The sequence below is a fragment of the Clytia hemisphaerica genome, unplaced genomic scaffold (assembly GCF_902728285.1).
Source record: "Clytia hemisphaerica strain Z4C2 unplaced genomic scaffold, Clytia hemisphaerica genome assembly, whole genome shotgun sequence".
NCBI lineage: Eukaryota > Metazoa > Cnidaria > Hydrozoa > Leptothecata > Clytiidae > Clytia > Clytia hemisphaerica.
In genome coordinates, this window is record NW_027103507.1 from 908,287 (window position 1) to 926,550 (window position 18,264).

General features: G+C 37.3%; 1 protein-coding gene across 4 annotated transcripts in view; it reads left to right on the forward strand.

Moving 5' to 3' along the window:
* The window catches only part of LOC136798919 (E3 ubiquitin-protein ligase TRIP12-like), a 46,496-nt gene that overhangs the window by 15,402 nt on the left and 12,830 nt on the right, over positions 1–18,264 (forward strand). For 2 of the 4 annotated variants that reach the window (XM_067055591.1, XM_067055593.1), the window contains 21 exons: positions 1,047–1,127; positions 1,443–1,499; positions 1,819–1,914; positions 2,240–2,520; positions 2,698–2,790; positions 3,083–3,136; positions 3,362–3,469; positions 3,687–3,755; positions 4,263–4,316; positions 4,817–4,928; positions 12,582–12,940; positions 13,508–14,115; positions 14,507–14,786; positions 14,944–15,007; positions 15,210–15,316; positions 15,862–16,062; positions 16,352–16,384; positions 16,725–16,796; positions 17,345–17,440; positions 17,945–18,031; positions 18,156–18,203. In XM_067055591.1, the coding sequence (XP_066911692.1) occupies positions 1,047–1,127; positions 1,443–1,499; positions 1,819–1,914; positions 2,240–2,520; positions 2,698–2,790; positions 3,083–3,136; positions 3,362–3,469; positions 3,687–3,755; positions 4,263–4,316; positions 4,817–4,928; positions 12,582–12,940; positions 13,508–14,115; positions 14,507–14,786; positions 14,944–15,007; positions 15,210–15,316; positions 15,862–16,062; positions 16,352–16,384; positions 16,725–16,796; positions 17,345–17,440; positions 17,945–18,031; positions 18,156–18,203 (2,960 nt within the window). Of the gene's footprint in view, positions 1–1,043; positions 1,128–1,442; positions 1,500–1,818; positions 1,915–2,239; positions 2,521–2,697; positions 2,791–3,082; positions 3,137–3,361; positions 3,470–3,686; positions 3,756–4,262; positions 4,317–4,816; positions 4,929–12,581; positions 12,941–13,507; positions 14,116–14,506; positions 14,787–14,943; positions 15,008–15,209; positions 15,317–15,861; positions 16,063–16,351; positions 16,385–16,724; positions 16,797–17,344; positions 17,441–17,944; positions 18,032–18,155; positions 18,204–18,264 lie in introns of all 4 variants that reach the window. The other 2 variants (XM_067055590.1, XM_067055592.1) reach the window with 1 other exon arrangement.

The window sequence follows — 18,264 nt, forward strand, 5'->3', positions numbered from 1 at the left end:
TTATTTTTTTAATTGTTCAGCTGGACTTTGTTACATCGAAAGAAAAGGGGATTTGGTCCTTTGTTAAAATCTTTGACCATATTTTGAGCATTTTTTAGTTGGTTTATTGAAATTACTGCTTCTTTTTTTACTGGGAGAAATTTTTTAAAGTTTAATTTGAAATACCTATCCTAAGATAAGATATTTTTCCAAAGAAATGTGTGTCAACAATTTCTACTTTACTTAAAACTTGTCCTTAAAACTGTAAAAAATTAAGTCACTTAGGTGTTAAACTGGGTAGATTCAAAAGTAACATCTCTGATCATTATTATTTGTAGACATCAATCACTGTTATTTGATTTTATCTAAGCAGGGGGGGGGGTGAAGCAGTTAGTACAAGACATCATGCCTGTTAGTACCGTGGTGGTGTGTCATATGAATTGGATAAAATCACTTATTACTCAGATGTACTAACTGCAAAAAAGGGTGGTCCCCTGCTAAAAATTTGCCAAATTTTGGTACTAATTGTGTAAAAAATAGGATTTTGTGAGAAAATTAAAAAAAAGACCATATTAATTTTACCAAAAAATTTTTTTGGGAAGTAGATTTTTTTTTCAAATTTTCGAATTTTTTTTTTTAAATCTTAAAAACAATTTGCTGGTTGCAATAGAAATTTGATTTTCTAAAATGTTGTTTTTCCTATTGAAAGCTATGGATATTGAATCATTTTTAAGATATTAAATTTGATTTTATTTGATTTTATTGAATTTATGAAGGTCAAAAGCCTTTTTCAAGGCTAAATTCAGTTAGTACTAACTGTACTAAGTGTACCAAGGTGGTGGTATTACTAACTTCTTCCGAGAAAGCAGTTTGTAGGCATGATGTCTTGTACTAACTGCTTCACCCCCCCCCCTGATCTAAGGCTGAATAAACAGTCTCTTGGAGTGCTATTATGATGCCTACATATGGGCCATACTTTTCTGTGTACCCAATCTGAAACTAACTAGACATGATAAATCTGATTAAAATATTAAACAACAATATGATTTTTTATTTTGTTTTAGCAGCAAGTAACGATGATCAATCTTCTGAAGCACCATTAGCAGGAGCCGTTGCAGCATTATCTACCAGTGAAAATGCCTCTTCATGTATGCATGTATTCTTTTATTACCCTATCATCCTCTGATTCCCTGGATCATTGTCTGGGTATAAAACACGATTTCCTGTGCTAAGAATTACACTTTTTGTGGTTTCTTTTACCACTATGTTCTATGTTTAAGAGAAAACATCTAATTCTTTTTGATTCGATTTTTTTTCAGAATTTTTCAGTGTTTCAAAAACTTTCTTCCCGTGGTTTTCTGTTGTATTAAACTGTTCAGTTTTTGAAAATTAAGGTGTTCTACACCATGGAAGAAGTTAATATCTAGGCCAGAGATTATACTTTATTCTTGGTATTTGTTTAGCAACTGACAATGATTTGGCCTCCAATCTTGAGGAGAGTGATATGTCACGCCTACAAGGTTTGTTCGATTCATGGCCTCTAGCTCCAGTATTTCGTAATAAAAATCATTACACAAGACATTGTGTCCCTTCAATTTTCCCTTCTGTAAGAGATAAAATTAAGAAGACTCGAAGAAAATGTTTTCTTCTTAGAAGAAGAGCTAACTTTTTTAAGATCATAATCTGAGTCTATGTTTTTATAGCTGTATATTTTTCTCTTATTTTTCCATGATTATATTCTGTGGTCTTCCTAGGTATGATAAGATCAACCTAAAAATCAAAGTAAAATAATCTTTAGTTCTGATTTCAAAATTCCTATTGATTGTATTCTGTTTTTAGCATTATTAGAAGCAAGAGGTCTCCCTGCACATTTATTTGGTAGTTTGGGTCCAAGGATGCATCTTTTATTACATAAAACATTCAACAGCGGTGCAGGTACATTCTATCAATAATTTAATTGCTAAGAGCTAATGTCCCAACGGCAAGGCTACAATTGATACGAAATAGTTGCCAGTCAGATTGTCCAAAAAAAAAAACCCTGAAACATTACATAGTTTTTATTTAACCAATACAATTGTTTCAGAAGAGATTTTTGAGGAGACGCTTTGTTCAATACACACATGTTCTTCTCAGTTAGGTTCAAATCATATAAAGTCAATTATCAAAATGTTTTGAACTTGCTCACAGATACAGATTTTTTTTTGATGACATTGACGAGAAGCATTTTAAAGATTCTGATTACACTTCACTTCACATTCAGGTGCAAAAGCACAGCAGCTGCTTACTTCCATGCAGAGCGAAGATGAAGGCACGCAACTCCAAGGCGTTATGGAAATGTGTCAAATGCTTGTTATGGGGAACGAGGAAACCCTTGGCGGCTTCCCAGTCAAACAAAGTGTACCTGTTCTGGTTACCCTTTTACAAATGGAACACAATTTCGACATCATGAACCATGCGTGTCGTGCTTTGACCTACCTGATGGAAGGGTTACCCAGGTCCTCTGTTGTTGTCATTGAAGCAGTCCCAACCCTTTTGGAAAAGGTTTGTTTAAAAAACTGTCTTGCTTTTCTTTTGTGGAGAGACTTACACGAAATTTTTTCAATATCAAAAGTTTGAAAAATTAAAGGATAGAATTGCTATTAGTTCTAAACATCGTCTTTTTCAATTGAAGTTCTATTGAAGCAAGCATCTAAAGCGTTTTCAAATGATTATTTTCAGCTGCAGACCATTCAGTGCATGGATGTTGCTGAGCAATCACTTACAGCCTTGGAAATGCTCTCCAAAAGACATGGAAAGAATATCCTCCAAGCTGTATGTCTTCAACTTAAAATCATCTTTGTTTTTGTCCTGATTTTTGCCTTGATATGCATTTTATTTTCAAAAGGGTTTCAAGCTCTGACCTTTGTTGCATTGTTACTTTATGCTATCATGTCTTGGAGTCAGAGTCATCCAATCTGAACACAAAGATTTAATAATTTGAATAATATTTGATACAGAATAACTCTCGTTCGACTGTATATTATCATTCATGTTTTGTTTCAATTTTCACAATTGATTGATTGAGTATCAAAAAATTACTTCTAACAAAATGTTACCATTTCAGGGAGGCCTTGGGTCCAGCTTGTTATATCTTGATTTCTTCTCCATCGTTGCACAGGTAACTATAGTTCTCTTTCGAGCTTATCTATGTTAAAGCTAGGCCCCAAGCGGTTTATAATTTGACGGCGTGGCTGGATTTTTTCTTCTGCATATTTTTTTAACCCTTAATTCGTCATTCATCCGAAATCTTTACCTTAGAAAGTTTTACCTTAGATTTAGATTTAGATTAACTTTTAACAATTCAACCTTTACATTTTGATTTAACTGATCGATTCCTTTTCAGCGTTCTGCACTCGCAATAACAGCAAACTGTTGCCACTCAGTCACCGTAGATGACTTTCAATACGTCAAAGATTCCATCCAAGTGCTCTCAAATCGCCTCACGCAACAGGTTCATTGATTTTTCAAAATCAGAGAGGTCGTTATTGGGTGGTTTCAATCATTTTTTCCCCTAATAAAATTACGATCATCCTTTTGTTAACTCTATTAGGGTCATGGGGTGTATTAGTAGACCACCCTAACCAGTCCTAGAGGCTCTTTGATTAGGTCGGTTTTGGTTCTTATGTAAAAAATATTCTGTGATAATTTATGGCGTTTGTTTTTATTAGGACAAAAAATCATTGGAGAGTGTTTGTTTGGCTTTTGCTCGACTCGTGGACAATGTTCAGAATGAAAAAGTAAGAACATCTCATTATTCTTAATTTTGATAATAGCTGGAATAGTACGTCACTTTTCTCGTGTTAGGTGGAATAGTACGTCACTTTTCTCGTGTTTGGTGGAATAGTACGTCACTTTTCTCGTGTTAGGTGGAATAGTACGTCACTTTTTCTCGTGTTAGGTGGAATAGTACGTCACTTTTCTCGTGTTAGGTGGAATAGTACGTCACTTTTCTCGTGTTAGGTGGAATAGTACGTCACTTTTCTCGTGTTAGGTGGAATAGTACGTCACTTTTCTCGTGTTAGGTGGAATAGTACGTCACTTTTCTCGTGTTAGGTGGAATAGTACGTCACTTTTCTCGTGTTAGGTGGAATAGTACGTCACTTTTCTCGTGTTTCATAGAGACATATTGACCATTGCGTTTACCATTGAATTTATTATGACTGGTCAGTGAATGGCCACTTTTTAAATGCTTTTCTTCTACTATCATATTCGTGCTGAATGTTTCTCCTTTTTTTATTACTCAGGCATTAATCGAAGAACTGTGTGAGCACAATCTATTGGCAAACTTGAAGCAGTTGGTATGTAAACTTTACATTTCTGTATTTAAAAAACCTTGGGAAAAATCGTCTACAAATCTTTGGGAAATCTGTCTATAAATGTTAAAAACCATGTTAAACATGTGTAGCATACATTTAAAGTATGGTATATTATCATTATATCATTTGTGCAGTGATTTCTAGCTTTTAGGTTAGGGCATATTCCCATTATGGGAAGGTGAATGCGTGTGTATGTCTGTCTGTCTGTGTCATATTGTCATATTTTTTCCGTTGTCCCTTTTTAACGATAATCATGGTTTTGAGATACACAATGATTTCATTGTTATGTCTTGCGACCTTATCTGTTATAGTATTCCCAAATGACTTCAATAGATGATTTTTTTTCAAATGTAGCTTTTACTTTTTTAACTGATGATAGCCGTGACGGTTCGAAATAATAACTTAATCTTGTGAACACATAGCTCTTTGAGTTTTTCTGTAAAGTACATGGCTTTTCAATCAGAATTTTCGTCATTTTTTAGCTGATCATTTCACCACCTTTGATCAGCAGCAACACTTTTGTGACGGTGATCCGGATGTTGGCCACCATGTGTTCATGCTCCTCTGCCATCGCCGTCAAATTGCTCAAATTAAGTAAGTCATCTACTATTTCCTTTTTAACTTGTTTACTTAATAAAAATTTACTAACAAAAAAAAAAGAAAAAAAATTAACAAGTATTTACCTTTTCCAACCTGCAGTTATAAGGTATATTTATTTCAATCATTTATCATACTGGACCAGTTATTCATCTTTTATACATCACTGTTTAGAGTTAACGATCTCACTCTTTCTGTACTGCGGCTTGAAATCTCCATCAATTGTTTCCTCAAAACTGTCACATTATTCAGGTTTGGGAAAAACAAAACAATGATTACTTTATAACCATACATAATCATAACCATTGAAATGTTTGCTAAGCCCATCAAAAGAACTTCACTTAAAGACCCCATGTCCCCGGCCATTAGATAAGACATCAGAAAGACTTCAGTACATAACACAGACACTGCGATATATTTTGTCTCGTTAAAATTTGCCGGTAATTTCCGTGCCCGGTAACTTTGCATCATGCAAAACAAGAGAAGTAAGTTGATAAATAAAAATCCCACCCTATCGAATGTATAAGTGTTACATGAGATGTATTCAACGATCTTCAAATTATCTCTTTCAATTGTGATAACATTTCCTTTAAGATATACCTCAGCTAGCGTGATTAGACTTATGATAATCACTTGACATACAACAATGACAAAACTTATCATCCAGCGAGTCGTTTTTAATTCTTTCATTGTCATGAGTAATTTACTGTTGAAAATAACAAGAAATTTCTGTGTTTTGACTAGTGTGATTGAACAGGAGAGTGTCCACAGACAACCTTTCATTAAGGGTTTGGTATAACATAGTGTTTTGCTTGCTGGTAAGATGACCATCAATTGTGAGAGAAAAAGTAAGGTGTGTGTGATCAAGTGTATGAATACTAGATGGAAATCTGAAGCTTTAATAATGGGTGTGTTCCGATATCTACAAAACACGAGTAATGTGAACAAACAGATGAGAGATCCAGTGATTGAAACAGCGACCGATACAAAGACCATTTGATTGGATTGCTTCAACGGTTTTGATTGGTAGGGAATACACTCAGTGCGTTCACTGTTAGACATGGTACGGTCAGGACATCGTGAACATTGAGTGTTATTTCCAACGCGGATAGAACCCAGTGGACATTTGACACATTTCCAACAACATTGAACGTGCGTGTTCAATAAGATGCGCTCAAAACCTTGTTCACACTCACTTGAACATATTCTTGTAGCGTTATCTCGAAAGTTCCTAAATACTCGAAAAGCAGTTGTTCGATTTGGCTCAGAAAAGAGTTCCGATTCTCGATCATACAACGTCAAGACTGGGTTTGAATAAAACCCAGGAAAATTGCTATTGGTTCCATAAACATCTTTGTATATCTGATCAAGTTTTGAATCATTGTTTCTGTATCTACCTTTGCGACATATCGTTCTAGTGATTTCTAGGAAGGCCTTGTATACAGAGCTATCCCAAACGTCAATGTTTTCATAACTACGTCGAAAGTAATATTTCGAAAGGAAGTCGACCCTCATACTCCAGAATCTTCGATTGACAACAATTCTTATCCATGGCAGATCTCTGATCGTTTGGAATCTGAACACCATTTCAAAGTAGTTTGAGATATCTAAGTTTCGGTAATGCTTGTAATATTTCCGTAAATACATGATTTGAGCGTTGGCTTTTGTTGCGTTTGAGATTCCCACTGGCGGTGCGTTTGCCACCAGAATCCACATTATCTTTTGTTTGGGCTTTGCTTTGTGTACCAAATTCATCAGTTTGCTTAGTCTACTGTTACTTTTCCCATAAACGATGAAGCTGTTAGCTATCTGTGAGAATGTTAATGTCATATTAATGCTGTCGACGGCCTTTGTGGACGATGGGAGCTGAAATTTAGACAAAAGACAGACTTTGTTCTGATATAAAATTTCATTTATTCCCGATATTAGATCTCTTTTATGAGCTTCCGTGTATGAATCCGAGACAAAGTTAGACTCGTTGATCATGAACACCTTTTTGATGTTTGCCAAAGCCTCGAGTGTGGATCGACGGTTTCTTTTCATAACGTTGATGATATGGTAGTTATCAGGATCAAGACTTACATCCTCTGCAAAAATGTCTTGAGACAATTTGAATAAAGGGATTCGCTGGATTTGTAGCATGTAAGCGGCCATTTTGAAATTTTGCCCGTCAGCGCTCGTAAATATAGCTATAATCTCGTAATTGGGTTTGGGGTTTCGTTGTGGAAATAAGATATCGATCAGCACATCGACTATACCCTTTTGATAGCACGCTGTATCGTACAGTAAACCTCCCAATTGAAACTTGTCGTTTGTGTATCTCTTAGTATTCCTTTGGACGTATCTCAAGTAAGTTTTGAAAGCTGAATATCCCAACACGTTGTCGAATGAAAAGTATGGATACCGATTCTTCATTACGTCGAAAATTCCGGCCACGACGAAAGTTTTCTTTTGCGGTGACCTTGAATGTCGTGGTAAGATGGTTTGACGCCCATAATTTCCACACAAAGTTTTCATGTCGTTATATTTTGGTCTCTGGAACGTCACTCTAAACATGTCGTACGATCCGTACGGTAACAGCGACCAACAAGCCGATAGTGAGACCAATAAAAGGAGAACTGATCGTAACATCATGACATCTCCATCTATCTCCAGCAAGAAAATATCTGTTTTTTCTGTCACATAAACTGAGAAACTTTTTATCCTAAGTAACATATGCGTCTTTTCTCGAGGACCAAAAGGTGTTTCATATATTATTTGAAGTTCATTATATTCAAAACATTTCCAAAATTTAAACTTCATCCTACTTTTCTTTCATTATGTTTGTTTTTAATTAACTTTTTTATCTCGCACTTCTATGATAGCTCTCCCAGTATCAATATGTATCATCAGAACTTTAAATATAAATGTAGGAACTTCTTTTCATCAAACTTAGAGTTTTTGTACTTTCGTTTTGTCCCGGGGGTCAAGGATGCGATTCTGGGGTGGGGTCAGCCAGATGTAAAAAATCTTGACGTGCATGGATAATTTTCTTCACTACTATTTGAAATTTTTCCATGAAGGGTTTTTTTTAAAGCAGTATGTAGTATTTGCTGTTTTCAGTTTAGTATTCCATTTTTTTCCAAAAATGCTATCTATGATAAAAATGTCGGTAACCTTTTTCAGCTGCCTGTAATTTAATTTACGTGTTCTCTATTTTCCTATTAATTTTCATTTCTATTACCAATTAAACTCTTCTATATAATATGTTAGATCTATCGAATAAATTTTCCCCACACGTTTGAGAAAAATGAAAAGCTAATTTGATATAATAAATTTGAAAATATATTTTGGAGATCTACGAAAGATGAGGAAGGTTGTAATCGTAATATTGTCTACTCTCGCGATCTTGCAATACGGCGGATCAAAGAGTACGACTTCAACAGGCACTACCTCAAAAGACAGTTCGCAGGACACAATCTCGGGGAAAGATGCCACTTCGCAGGACACGACCTCTGGAAAAGATGCCACTTCGCAGGACACAACCTCGGGGAAAGATGCCACTTCGCAGGACACAACCTCGGGGAAAGATACCTCTTCGCAGGACACAACCTCGGGGAAAGATGCCACTTCGCAGGACACAACCTCGGGGAAAGATGCCACTTCGCAGGACACAACCTCAGGGAAAGATGCCACTTCGCAGGACACAACCTCGGGGAAAGATACTTCTTCGCAGGACACAACCTCGGGGAAAGATACCACTTCGCAGGACACAACCTCAGGGAAAGATGCCACTTCGCAGGACACAACCTCGGGGAAAGATACCACTTCGCAGGACACAACCTCGGGGAAAGATACCACTTCGCAGGACACAACCTCGGGGAAAGATACCACTTCGCAGGACACAACCTCAGGGAAAGATGCCACTTCGCAGGACACAACCTCGGGGAAAGATACCACTTCGCAGGACACAACCTCGGGGAAAGATACTACTTCGCAGGACACAACCTTCGGGGAAAGATACCACTTCGCAGGACACAACCTCGGGGAAAGATACTACTTCGCAAGACACAACCTCGGGGAAAGATACCACTTCGCAGGACACAACCTCGGGGAAAGATACCACTTCGCAGGACACAACCTCGGGGAAAGATACCACTTCGGCAAAGGATACTTCTTCCTCAAAAGACTCTTCTTCGAAACATCAAAAGAAATGGTATACCAAAGTGAAATACACACCACCAAAGCGAAAACAACTTTGTAACAAATACGGACGTTTTGAACTTTTACCAAAACACATGTCCGATAAAACTACCACTTTAGTCGTGGTCGGAATTTTCAATGTCATAAAATGGAAAGAACCTTATTTTTCATTCAGCAATATTGTTGGCTACGAGTCCTTTATCACGTATTTGAAATATTTTCAAATGCGCACGTTGAAATACACGAAGAATGAATTCCAATTTGGCGGCATTGTCTACGATATGGGTTGTTATTACAAGAGGATGGTTGACGTCATGATGGATTTACTATTCCCGCCTCCCGATAAACCGAATTACGAGATCGTTGCCATATTTACGAGCGCTGGTGGGCAGCAATTCAAAATGGCCGCTTACATGCTACAAATCCAGCGCGTCCCTTTATTCAAACTGACAACTGATTTATTTTTCGAAAACTTCAGTCTTGATTTGAAAACATACCGTATCATTGATGTCATGAAAAGGAACCGCGATTCCACGCTTGATGCTTTGTTGGACGTCCAACATGCTCTCAACCTAACCGAGTCCAACTATGTGTCAGATCCGTTTACATCAAAACAGAAACGTGAACTAGTTTCCGAAATAGAACAAGAATTTCACCAAAATGACATTTGTCTACTCACACAAATGGAATCACCTTTTAGTAGAGAGTCGTTCGCAGCTATAAACATGACTTTCAGATACTCTCAGTTCGCTAATAACTTTTTCATCTACAGTCACAGGCAATTAAAGACTATACGATTAATGAATTTAGTCCATGGTATCCGACCAAATCAGAAAATCATATGGGTCACAGTGCGCATGCTTGACCATCTCTCACACCTATCAAACACGTCTATAGAGAACGCGCAAATAGTTTTCTTACAAAAATATTACCCTGTGGAAAACGCAGAAACAAAGAATTATTTCGCTAACATTTTCAAAAGGAAAACAGCTCATGACATACCTTGGATAAGGGCCGCACTGAATGAAGACGCATGGCCAATAAGAATTTACGAGTTCGGGAAACGATTCTTTGTGGACGAAATTGCAAATATCGACGTTTGGGACGGTGTCATATACAGAGCTTTCCAGCAAATCACTCTGCAAATTGTGAAGAAAGCGAGATACAAGAACGCCAGAAAGAAATTTAAACTTGAGAACATGTATAAAGACGTGTATGCTATAAAAAAGTTTTTTCCTGGCTTCTCTTCCAGACCATCTCTGTTGTTGTATGAAAACGGTATTTTCAGGGTACAGAAAAAAGCCATTATGAACCAAGTTTTTGACGAGTATGTCGGGAATTCTACAAGAATATGTTCGGGTGAGTGTGAACAAGGTTTTGAACGCGTTTTGTTGAACACGCATGTTCAATGTTGTTGGAAATGTGTCAAATGTCCACTGGGTTCTATCCGCGTTGGAAATAACACACAATGTTGGCGATGTCCTGACCGTACCATGTCTAACAGTGAACGCATTGAGTGTATTCCCTACCAATCAAAACCGTTGAAGCAATCCAATCAAGTGGTCTTTGTATCGGTCGCTGTTTCAATCACTGGATCTCTCATCTGTTTGTTCACATTACTCGTGTTTTGTAGATATCGGAACACACCCATCATAAAAGCGTCAGATTTTCATCTCGTATTCATACACTTGATCACACACACCTTACTTTTTCTCTCACAATTGATGGTCATCTTACCAGCAAGTAAAACACTATGTTATACCAAACCCTTCATGAAAGGTTGTCTGTGGACACTCTCCTGTTCAATCACGCTAGTCAAAACACAGAAGCTTCTTGTGATTTTCAACAGTAAACTACGCTTAACCACGAAAGAATTAAAAACAACTCGCTGGATGATAGGCCTCGTTATTGTAATCTGTCAATTACTTGTCATCGGTTTTCTGTTACTAATGGAGGTCTATTATCCTGGAGATATCTTCAAGACCGAGAGGGACGATTTAGCGATTGTTGAATACAGTTCGTGCAGCACTCATCCCTTCGACCAAGCAGCTTTTATAATTGTCGACTTACTCTTGATGCTTTGCATGGTTCAAAGTTATCGAGCACGTAAGTTACCGGCCAACTTCAAAGAGACAAAGTACATTGCAGTGTCCGTACTTTTTGCTGAAGTCTTTTTACTGACGTATTTAGTAGCAGGGGATAGTGGGCCTTTAACCGACACTCTTTTGATGGCTTCTGCGAATATTGCAATGGTTACTATCATGTATGGATATAAAGTGATTCTTGTACTGTTTTGTCCAAAACTGAACGACGCAGGGGTGCTCAAACGTCAATTGATCGAACTTTCGCACAAAAGCGTTGATAGAACAATATCATTGACATCTGCAAGCTGTTAATTTATACATTCAACGCTTTGTATTTTAATTATTCTTTTGTTCCCTGGAGGAAAGTTATATAGTTTTGATTTTGTTCTTTAATTCTCCTTCAAGTGACGTCCATGCTAATTTTGCTTAAGTTGAAGTAATGAACCAAAACCTTTATTTTTAAAAGTATTAACTTTCACACAACTGTGCGGTTCCCACTTCAAGGCAAAGATGACGTTTTCTTAATGTGTTGATTTCACCAATACTCTCGTGTTTGGTCAGTCATGGAGAACTGATAGAGCTTTAGGACAGTTCAGTTTTTTCTCGTTGCAAAGATTACATAGTAAGTCTGCGACTGCAGTCGGAGGCGACCCGAAGGCTCCTCTTTCGATAGCTATCTAACCGAAGGTAGGTGAGGACGCCACTCTTTCTCCCTGGATTTCTCCATATACACTTGACTCTTCTCTTAATTGCTGAGAATCACACAGAGGTATCAAGTACCATTTTGAGAATCTTTGGTATGACCCGGCTGGGGGTTGAATCCACAACCATGCGCACCGTAGCCGGATGCCCTACCACTGCACTACGGTTGTAAAGATTACGTAGAACTTACAGTGGTCCAAGTTCTTCCGTCTCAGATTTTTGTCTCGAAAGAATTCTCAGAATTCGGATCAACAGAACTAATTTTGTGAAAACGTCCTAATACGGATATAAACCTGAAGTGAATGTTATTGAGCGGTTCCAGTTAGAGCCCGTTTCCCCCCTGTGGGTGGACCACATGGATTTCCCGTAACAATTTCCCTATGAAAAACTTCCGTAACATTCAAAAGTTTTTTAGGGAAAATCCGGAAAAATCTTGGATTTTCCGATACTTAACAAGAAAATAGAGCAAACTTTATGGATTTTCCGATACAGATGACCAAATATTTAGGAAAATCTTGCATAACCTTTTTCACAATTTCTCAAGGTTTCCAAGTGAAAAAAAAACACCAAAAACCTTTCTGGTACTGCCCGTAAAGACTTTTCAAAAAAAATTTTGTGTGAAGGCCCTTCCCTGTCTGAGATATATTAAAACTTTACTTTGACCAATGAACTTCTCATTTAGACATCACTGAGACATTACGCTATATTCTTATCGGGAACAATGATGCTCCGACAGACGAGATCGTAGACCTCGTACCGCGCAGTCCACAAGAACTTTACGAACTCGTATGTCTAATATCCGAGCTTCTCCCTGAACTTCCTACCGATGGTGTCTTCTCAATCGATGCTCAGCTTCGTAAAGGTACTCTCCAAAACAGTCAGCTCGGCTTGTGGCAGTGGAAAGATGATAAAAGCAATTGGCATTCGTACACCTGGGTAGACAATCGTATCATCGAGGCCGCTTACCAGGGCGGTGAAGATGAAATTAGCCTGTCGACGCTTGGGCGCAACTACATCATTGATTTCTCCAATATGCAACAGGTGAGCTTTTCTTTGACATCTCTTTCTTACATAACATTTCATTTACAAAGCTTTATCTTGTTGAGAAAATAAGGTTGGTTGATCGACAAAAAAATTAAATTACAGTCAAACTTAGCCACCAAATTTGGTTAAAATGGCGGCAAAAACAAAACTGCAAAGTTTATCAAAATTTCTTTTGATTGCTCTTTCGTTTCATTGTGCCTTATCTTAAGAATAGTATTAGGTTTAACATACTCCTGGAAGATCGATTTTTATCGACTTCAATTCAAATTAGAACAAAATCATGTTAAAATGGCAGCGAAAACGTAATTCTTTTGTGGAAGATTAAGAGTCGGCGTCAGTGAAAATTGAAATAGGGAATCAATTTATTTGAATGTCGATTCGTCGGAATATACTTTCAATTTAGCCCGTAAAACAACTAATGAAATTGGTCTCCTCTAAGCATGCTTTGCCTAACACTAACTTTTAAAACTTCATTCAGCTTCATTAGCACCTTTTTCGCAACATTCGTAACTTGCCATCACCGCTAGCCTCGGACCATTATTCCTTGTCCTTTTTACGTATTAGATAAACGAAGACACCGGCACAATTCGTTCCATCCAGCGTAAAATGGGTTCCAATGCAGCGGCATCATCTTCATCTTCACAACGAGACTGCGTCATCAAAGAGACAGACGAACGCTCATGCGTGTTCGAGGAAGATAACAAAGTCGGTAAAGGCGTCGTCCAATCGCTGATCGCTATCGTATTTGATGTATACTACTCGTCTGTCGGCCCAGCCGTCAAACACAAATGTTTAACGTGTTTATTGAAAATGATATACCATTCGCCGCCGGATCTTTTGAAAGCCGTGTTAGGAAAAATCCCAATTTCAAGCTACATCGCTGGAATGTTGTCGTCATCTGATTTGAGAACGGTTTGTTCGGCGTTGCAAAAAGCGGACATTTTAATGTCCAAACTTACAGAGACTTTTCATGTATATTTCCGACGTGAAGGTGTTATGCACCGGATAAAAACTTTAACAGAATCCGACGAGAAAGACGGAAGCCGACCCAGTTCTAAAGCTTCCTCGCCTGAAGACTCGAAACACGGCCAGGCTGTCGGTGGTAGCGGAAAAAAAGTTTCTTCGAATGATAGCATAGAAGTCAGTGCCTCTTCTTCCTCCTCAACTTCAAAGTAAGCAACAGCTTATAAGCTAGATAATGGTCTTTTCCTATTGTGTTAGTAGGATCTAGTCATCCCGCATGTGAGACAATTTTTCAAATTCTTTGACAATATCTATCTTTAAAAGGCGGTCAGATGGTACCTTATCGACTCTTTTTATGCCTGCCTTTATTTCGCCCTCGACGAAAAAAATATTGCCTATAAGGACTGGCGTAAAAAGGTTCCATAACGTATTTCAGGATTCTCAACAAATCATATTATCAAGTGGTTGCCCGTGATTCGCATCCTTTTAAAACACTCATATTTGCGGCCAGTGCTTGTTTGTCTGAAATCTTTCCTTTGTAGCTTGAATTCGTGTAGTACTGTGTACTTGTTTTCTTAATTCTTTTCATTTTCTTCGCAGACTTGCATCCTTAAGGAACCGAAAGAAGAACGCTAAAAAACTGAAAGGGAAGTCTTCGAAATCTTCACTCAACGACGACTCTCCTCCTTCCCTCAGAAGCAAGCGCTCGAACGACGGGATGCGACCAAAGTCTGCCACTTTTTCGTCCTCCGCGCATTCCACGAATACAGGCAGTAATGTTGCCTCGAAAGCTTCGTTCTTTGCCAGTTTCACACCGCGATGGGGCCGATCACAATCTTTTCAAAACACCTCGTCGTCCTCGAACGAGAAATCATTAAAAGTATGTTTATGTTGTATCTTTTGAGAGTGTAATTTTACAATACTGCATGACCATTTCATACTATCCTTGTCTTTAGACATTTTAGCTAACATCGGTTAAAGAAATTATCAAGTTTGTTTGTTTTATCGACGATTAAAAGTGATATTTCTTATTATAGGAAAACTTGGGTAAAGAAATCGAAGAAAATCGAGAAAAGATTCGATCTTGGATTCGCACGACTGGTAATCTCATTGTGAACTAAACTACCTTAGAAAATAATGTTTTTTTAATCCATACTTCTACAAGCAATACCGTTAGAAATTATGTGTGTAACACATTTTTCTGAACTTGTTTCGGACTCTTTTCACCACCCGAAAATTTATTTTCGTTAAAATATTTTATCATCAACAAGGTTGATTTTATTTTCAAATGTTCTCTTTGCAGCACAAGAATTATACGAGAAATATTTCACGGACGAAAGTGGTATCTCACATCCGGCACTGGATATTCTATTAAAGTTAACTTCAGCTGCCAAAGGTCTCACACTTAAGGTAAAGAGGCTTTTTAACATTGATTATTTTAAATATTGGTCATTTTGTACACATGATTGACCACCCAGCCAATTAGCATTAAAGGTTTTGTCTTTAAATAAGAGTGATATCGTTTGCTTACTCGTCAATTTTGATTCACGAGCTTTTTCACATTGGATTGACACGGATGTGGAGCAAGATTGGTCAGAAAGAGGAAAAGAAAATCTTTTCTTTTTTGCTTATTATCAGTATAAGATAACAATAGCACTGTCCTGATATGAAATATGTATCTGATATCAAACGAAAACACTTATGTAAAAAGAAAACCTTTAAATTCTAGAAAAAAAGTCAGTTTTAGAAGTAGAGTCTGTCACTTATTGAAGTCTCGTGTGCATTTCAAAGTGCGCTTTTATTGCCCAAAAAGCATTTTAGCGGCTTCCCGTGCTCGCAGCAGACATCTTCTCTCCAAAAGGAGTTATCTTTATCCATGAGCGATTTCCATACTCATTTGAGTGCGAGTGTATGAATTCTATCCCTGGTTAATTTCTGTATTTTTTTCCGAACAGGGTGACGATGATTTAGAAGCCCTTGAGAAAATCAGAGAAGTTTTAACTCAAGATTTCCAAGAGGGTGCATCTGCATTTGAGATGGTCCACAGTGGTATGGTCACACAACTCTTGAAATATTTGACAGAAAATGGAACGAAAGACGGCTCATCGCGTGCATCCAGGATTAAAAAATTCTTAAAGGTCTTCCTTGGGTTAGCGGTAAGTGCTTTGTAATCTTTCCTACTATTAAGGGTTTTGCTTCTTTTTAATTGTGGTTCTTTACGATTTTTTAGGTTTGCAAATTACAAACTGGAACATAAAATAAAACAAAAGGAAGTGTCTGCCTCATCTGTGAAATGATGAGTCTGAAATGAGACGTGAATGCGTTGATATATGCTAATGTTTAACTAAAACCTTTTTAAGAACATGTGATTAATCAACACTTGATTATAAAAAAAGTGCAATGGATACAAATCTACTATTTTCTACATTAGTTTCTACCTTTCAGAACACAGATGGGCAAAGTCATAGTTTTAAAGTGGTGAGTATCTTGAAAATTCCTCGAAATCCTCACCTGGAAGAATTTTCTACATAAGAGATCCGGTTGATGACTAGTGGGAATCTTTAAAAGCTCTGACTAAATTAAAGGAACTTATTTTGGTGAAATTTGCCAAATTTAGTACCTACCAAAATTAATTTTTTAGGTCATTTGCCAAATTTAAGTTCTCGCCAAAATTAAAAAATTCCTGGTTCGTCAAAATTAGTTCTCGGCAAAATTAAAAAATATTTATTGAATCGACTACCGTTCGTCAAAATTAGTAGTTCTCGCCAAAAAAATTTCCCCTAAAGTAATGTTAATGAATTTTACGCCTCTATTTTAGAATGCTTCAACGAAACCTGTTCTTGTGTCACTCGTTCAAAAGCTGAATTTATGTATCAACCAGATAGAACAGGTATTCATGATATGCACCATTGGAATGTCTTCCACGGACCCAACAGCTAATTTGTTGAAAGTGACGTGTTGACTAATTTTACGTCACTTACAACCAATCAGCTATTGAGTCCATGATGTAATGTCAGAAGACGTTGCAACGGTGCATTTATGTTTTCGCGGCCTTTCTTGTCATATAACCATAGCTTCACATGCTTGTAGTAAAGCACTCCTGAAAATTTCAACATTTAACTCTTAACAGAAATTTAATAGCCCCTTAACAAACTTGTGAATGTAATCTGAAGTCATTGCGATGCTAATACAGCAGAATTAGGACAAAAGAGGGAACTTTCAAAAACATTTTTCCTAAAATTGATAAGCGGGGGAGGTGAAATAAGAATGTCCTGGTTGGAAAATTTTCGAAAATTTAATTAGCGGGGACGGCTTTTAGATACCCGAGAGTAAATACAGTGCAACACTCTTCTTGTCTTCGTTCACATTCTTCAAAGGCAAGGAAAGAAGTCGATCGTCTAAATTTCGTTTTTTAATATGATTTCTTTTTATCAACAGTTTCCAGTAAAATGCCAAGACATTCCTGGCAGCGGTGTCGGAGGTGGATCAAGAGGATCTTCAGCATTGCGATTCTTCAACACGCATCAAATAAAGGTTTCTATTGTTACTTTTAATGACTTTGTGGTAAATTATTGATCCATTTTTATTTGCCCAGGAAATACATTCGTACGTTTTCGTCTCTGGTTACAATACATTTACCTATCTACAATCAGTGACAAAATACTTGGCACAAAAGGGAAATTCCCTACGAAATTTTATAACGACAAACAATTTGGAAGCGCTCTAAATTAGGTTGGAAGGGTAGAGTTTTAACTCTGAGTTTTAACGCTTTTAAGGATCCAAAAGCTCCAAAATGGTCCAGTAGGGCTTGAAATATAGCCTAGAAACCAATAAATCCCTCCCAGATCTAAATAATAGATGAAATCAAGTTGAAGGCCCGGAATTGACACTCTCGCTCGAACTTCAATTTTCGAAAAAATGGTAAAATAGCCAATATGTTATGGCACTGATTTTAGATAAAAACGATCTGTATAAACTGACTCACACTTAACTTAACTTATCTATTGAAATAATTAACTGAATTCCTTTATCCCGCAGTGTAACCTGCAACGTCATCCAGATTGCTCCAATGTGAAACAATGGTGCGGAGGGGCTGTCAAAATCGATCCACTGGCCCTCGTACAGGTAACAGAAAAATATATTAATCTCCTGGAAAATTGTGGAAATTTTTAATGTTTTCATGTTTAAGGTCATTATAATCTAGGAATATAAGATTTCATTTGTTAAATTTTGTTCTTCTTATTTATAGGCGATTGAGCGATACCTGGTGGTTCGTGGATATGGTCGCGTACGCGAGGTTTGTTAACTTTTCTCAAACAGTATTACCTTGGTACACGATGCCAAACTTTGACGTGTCC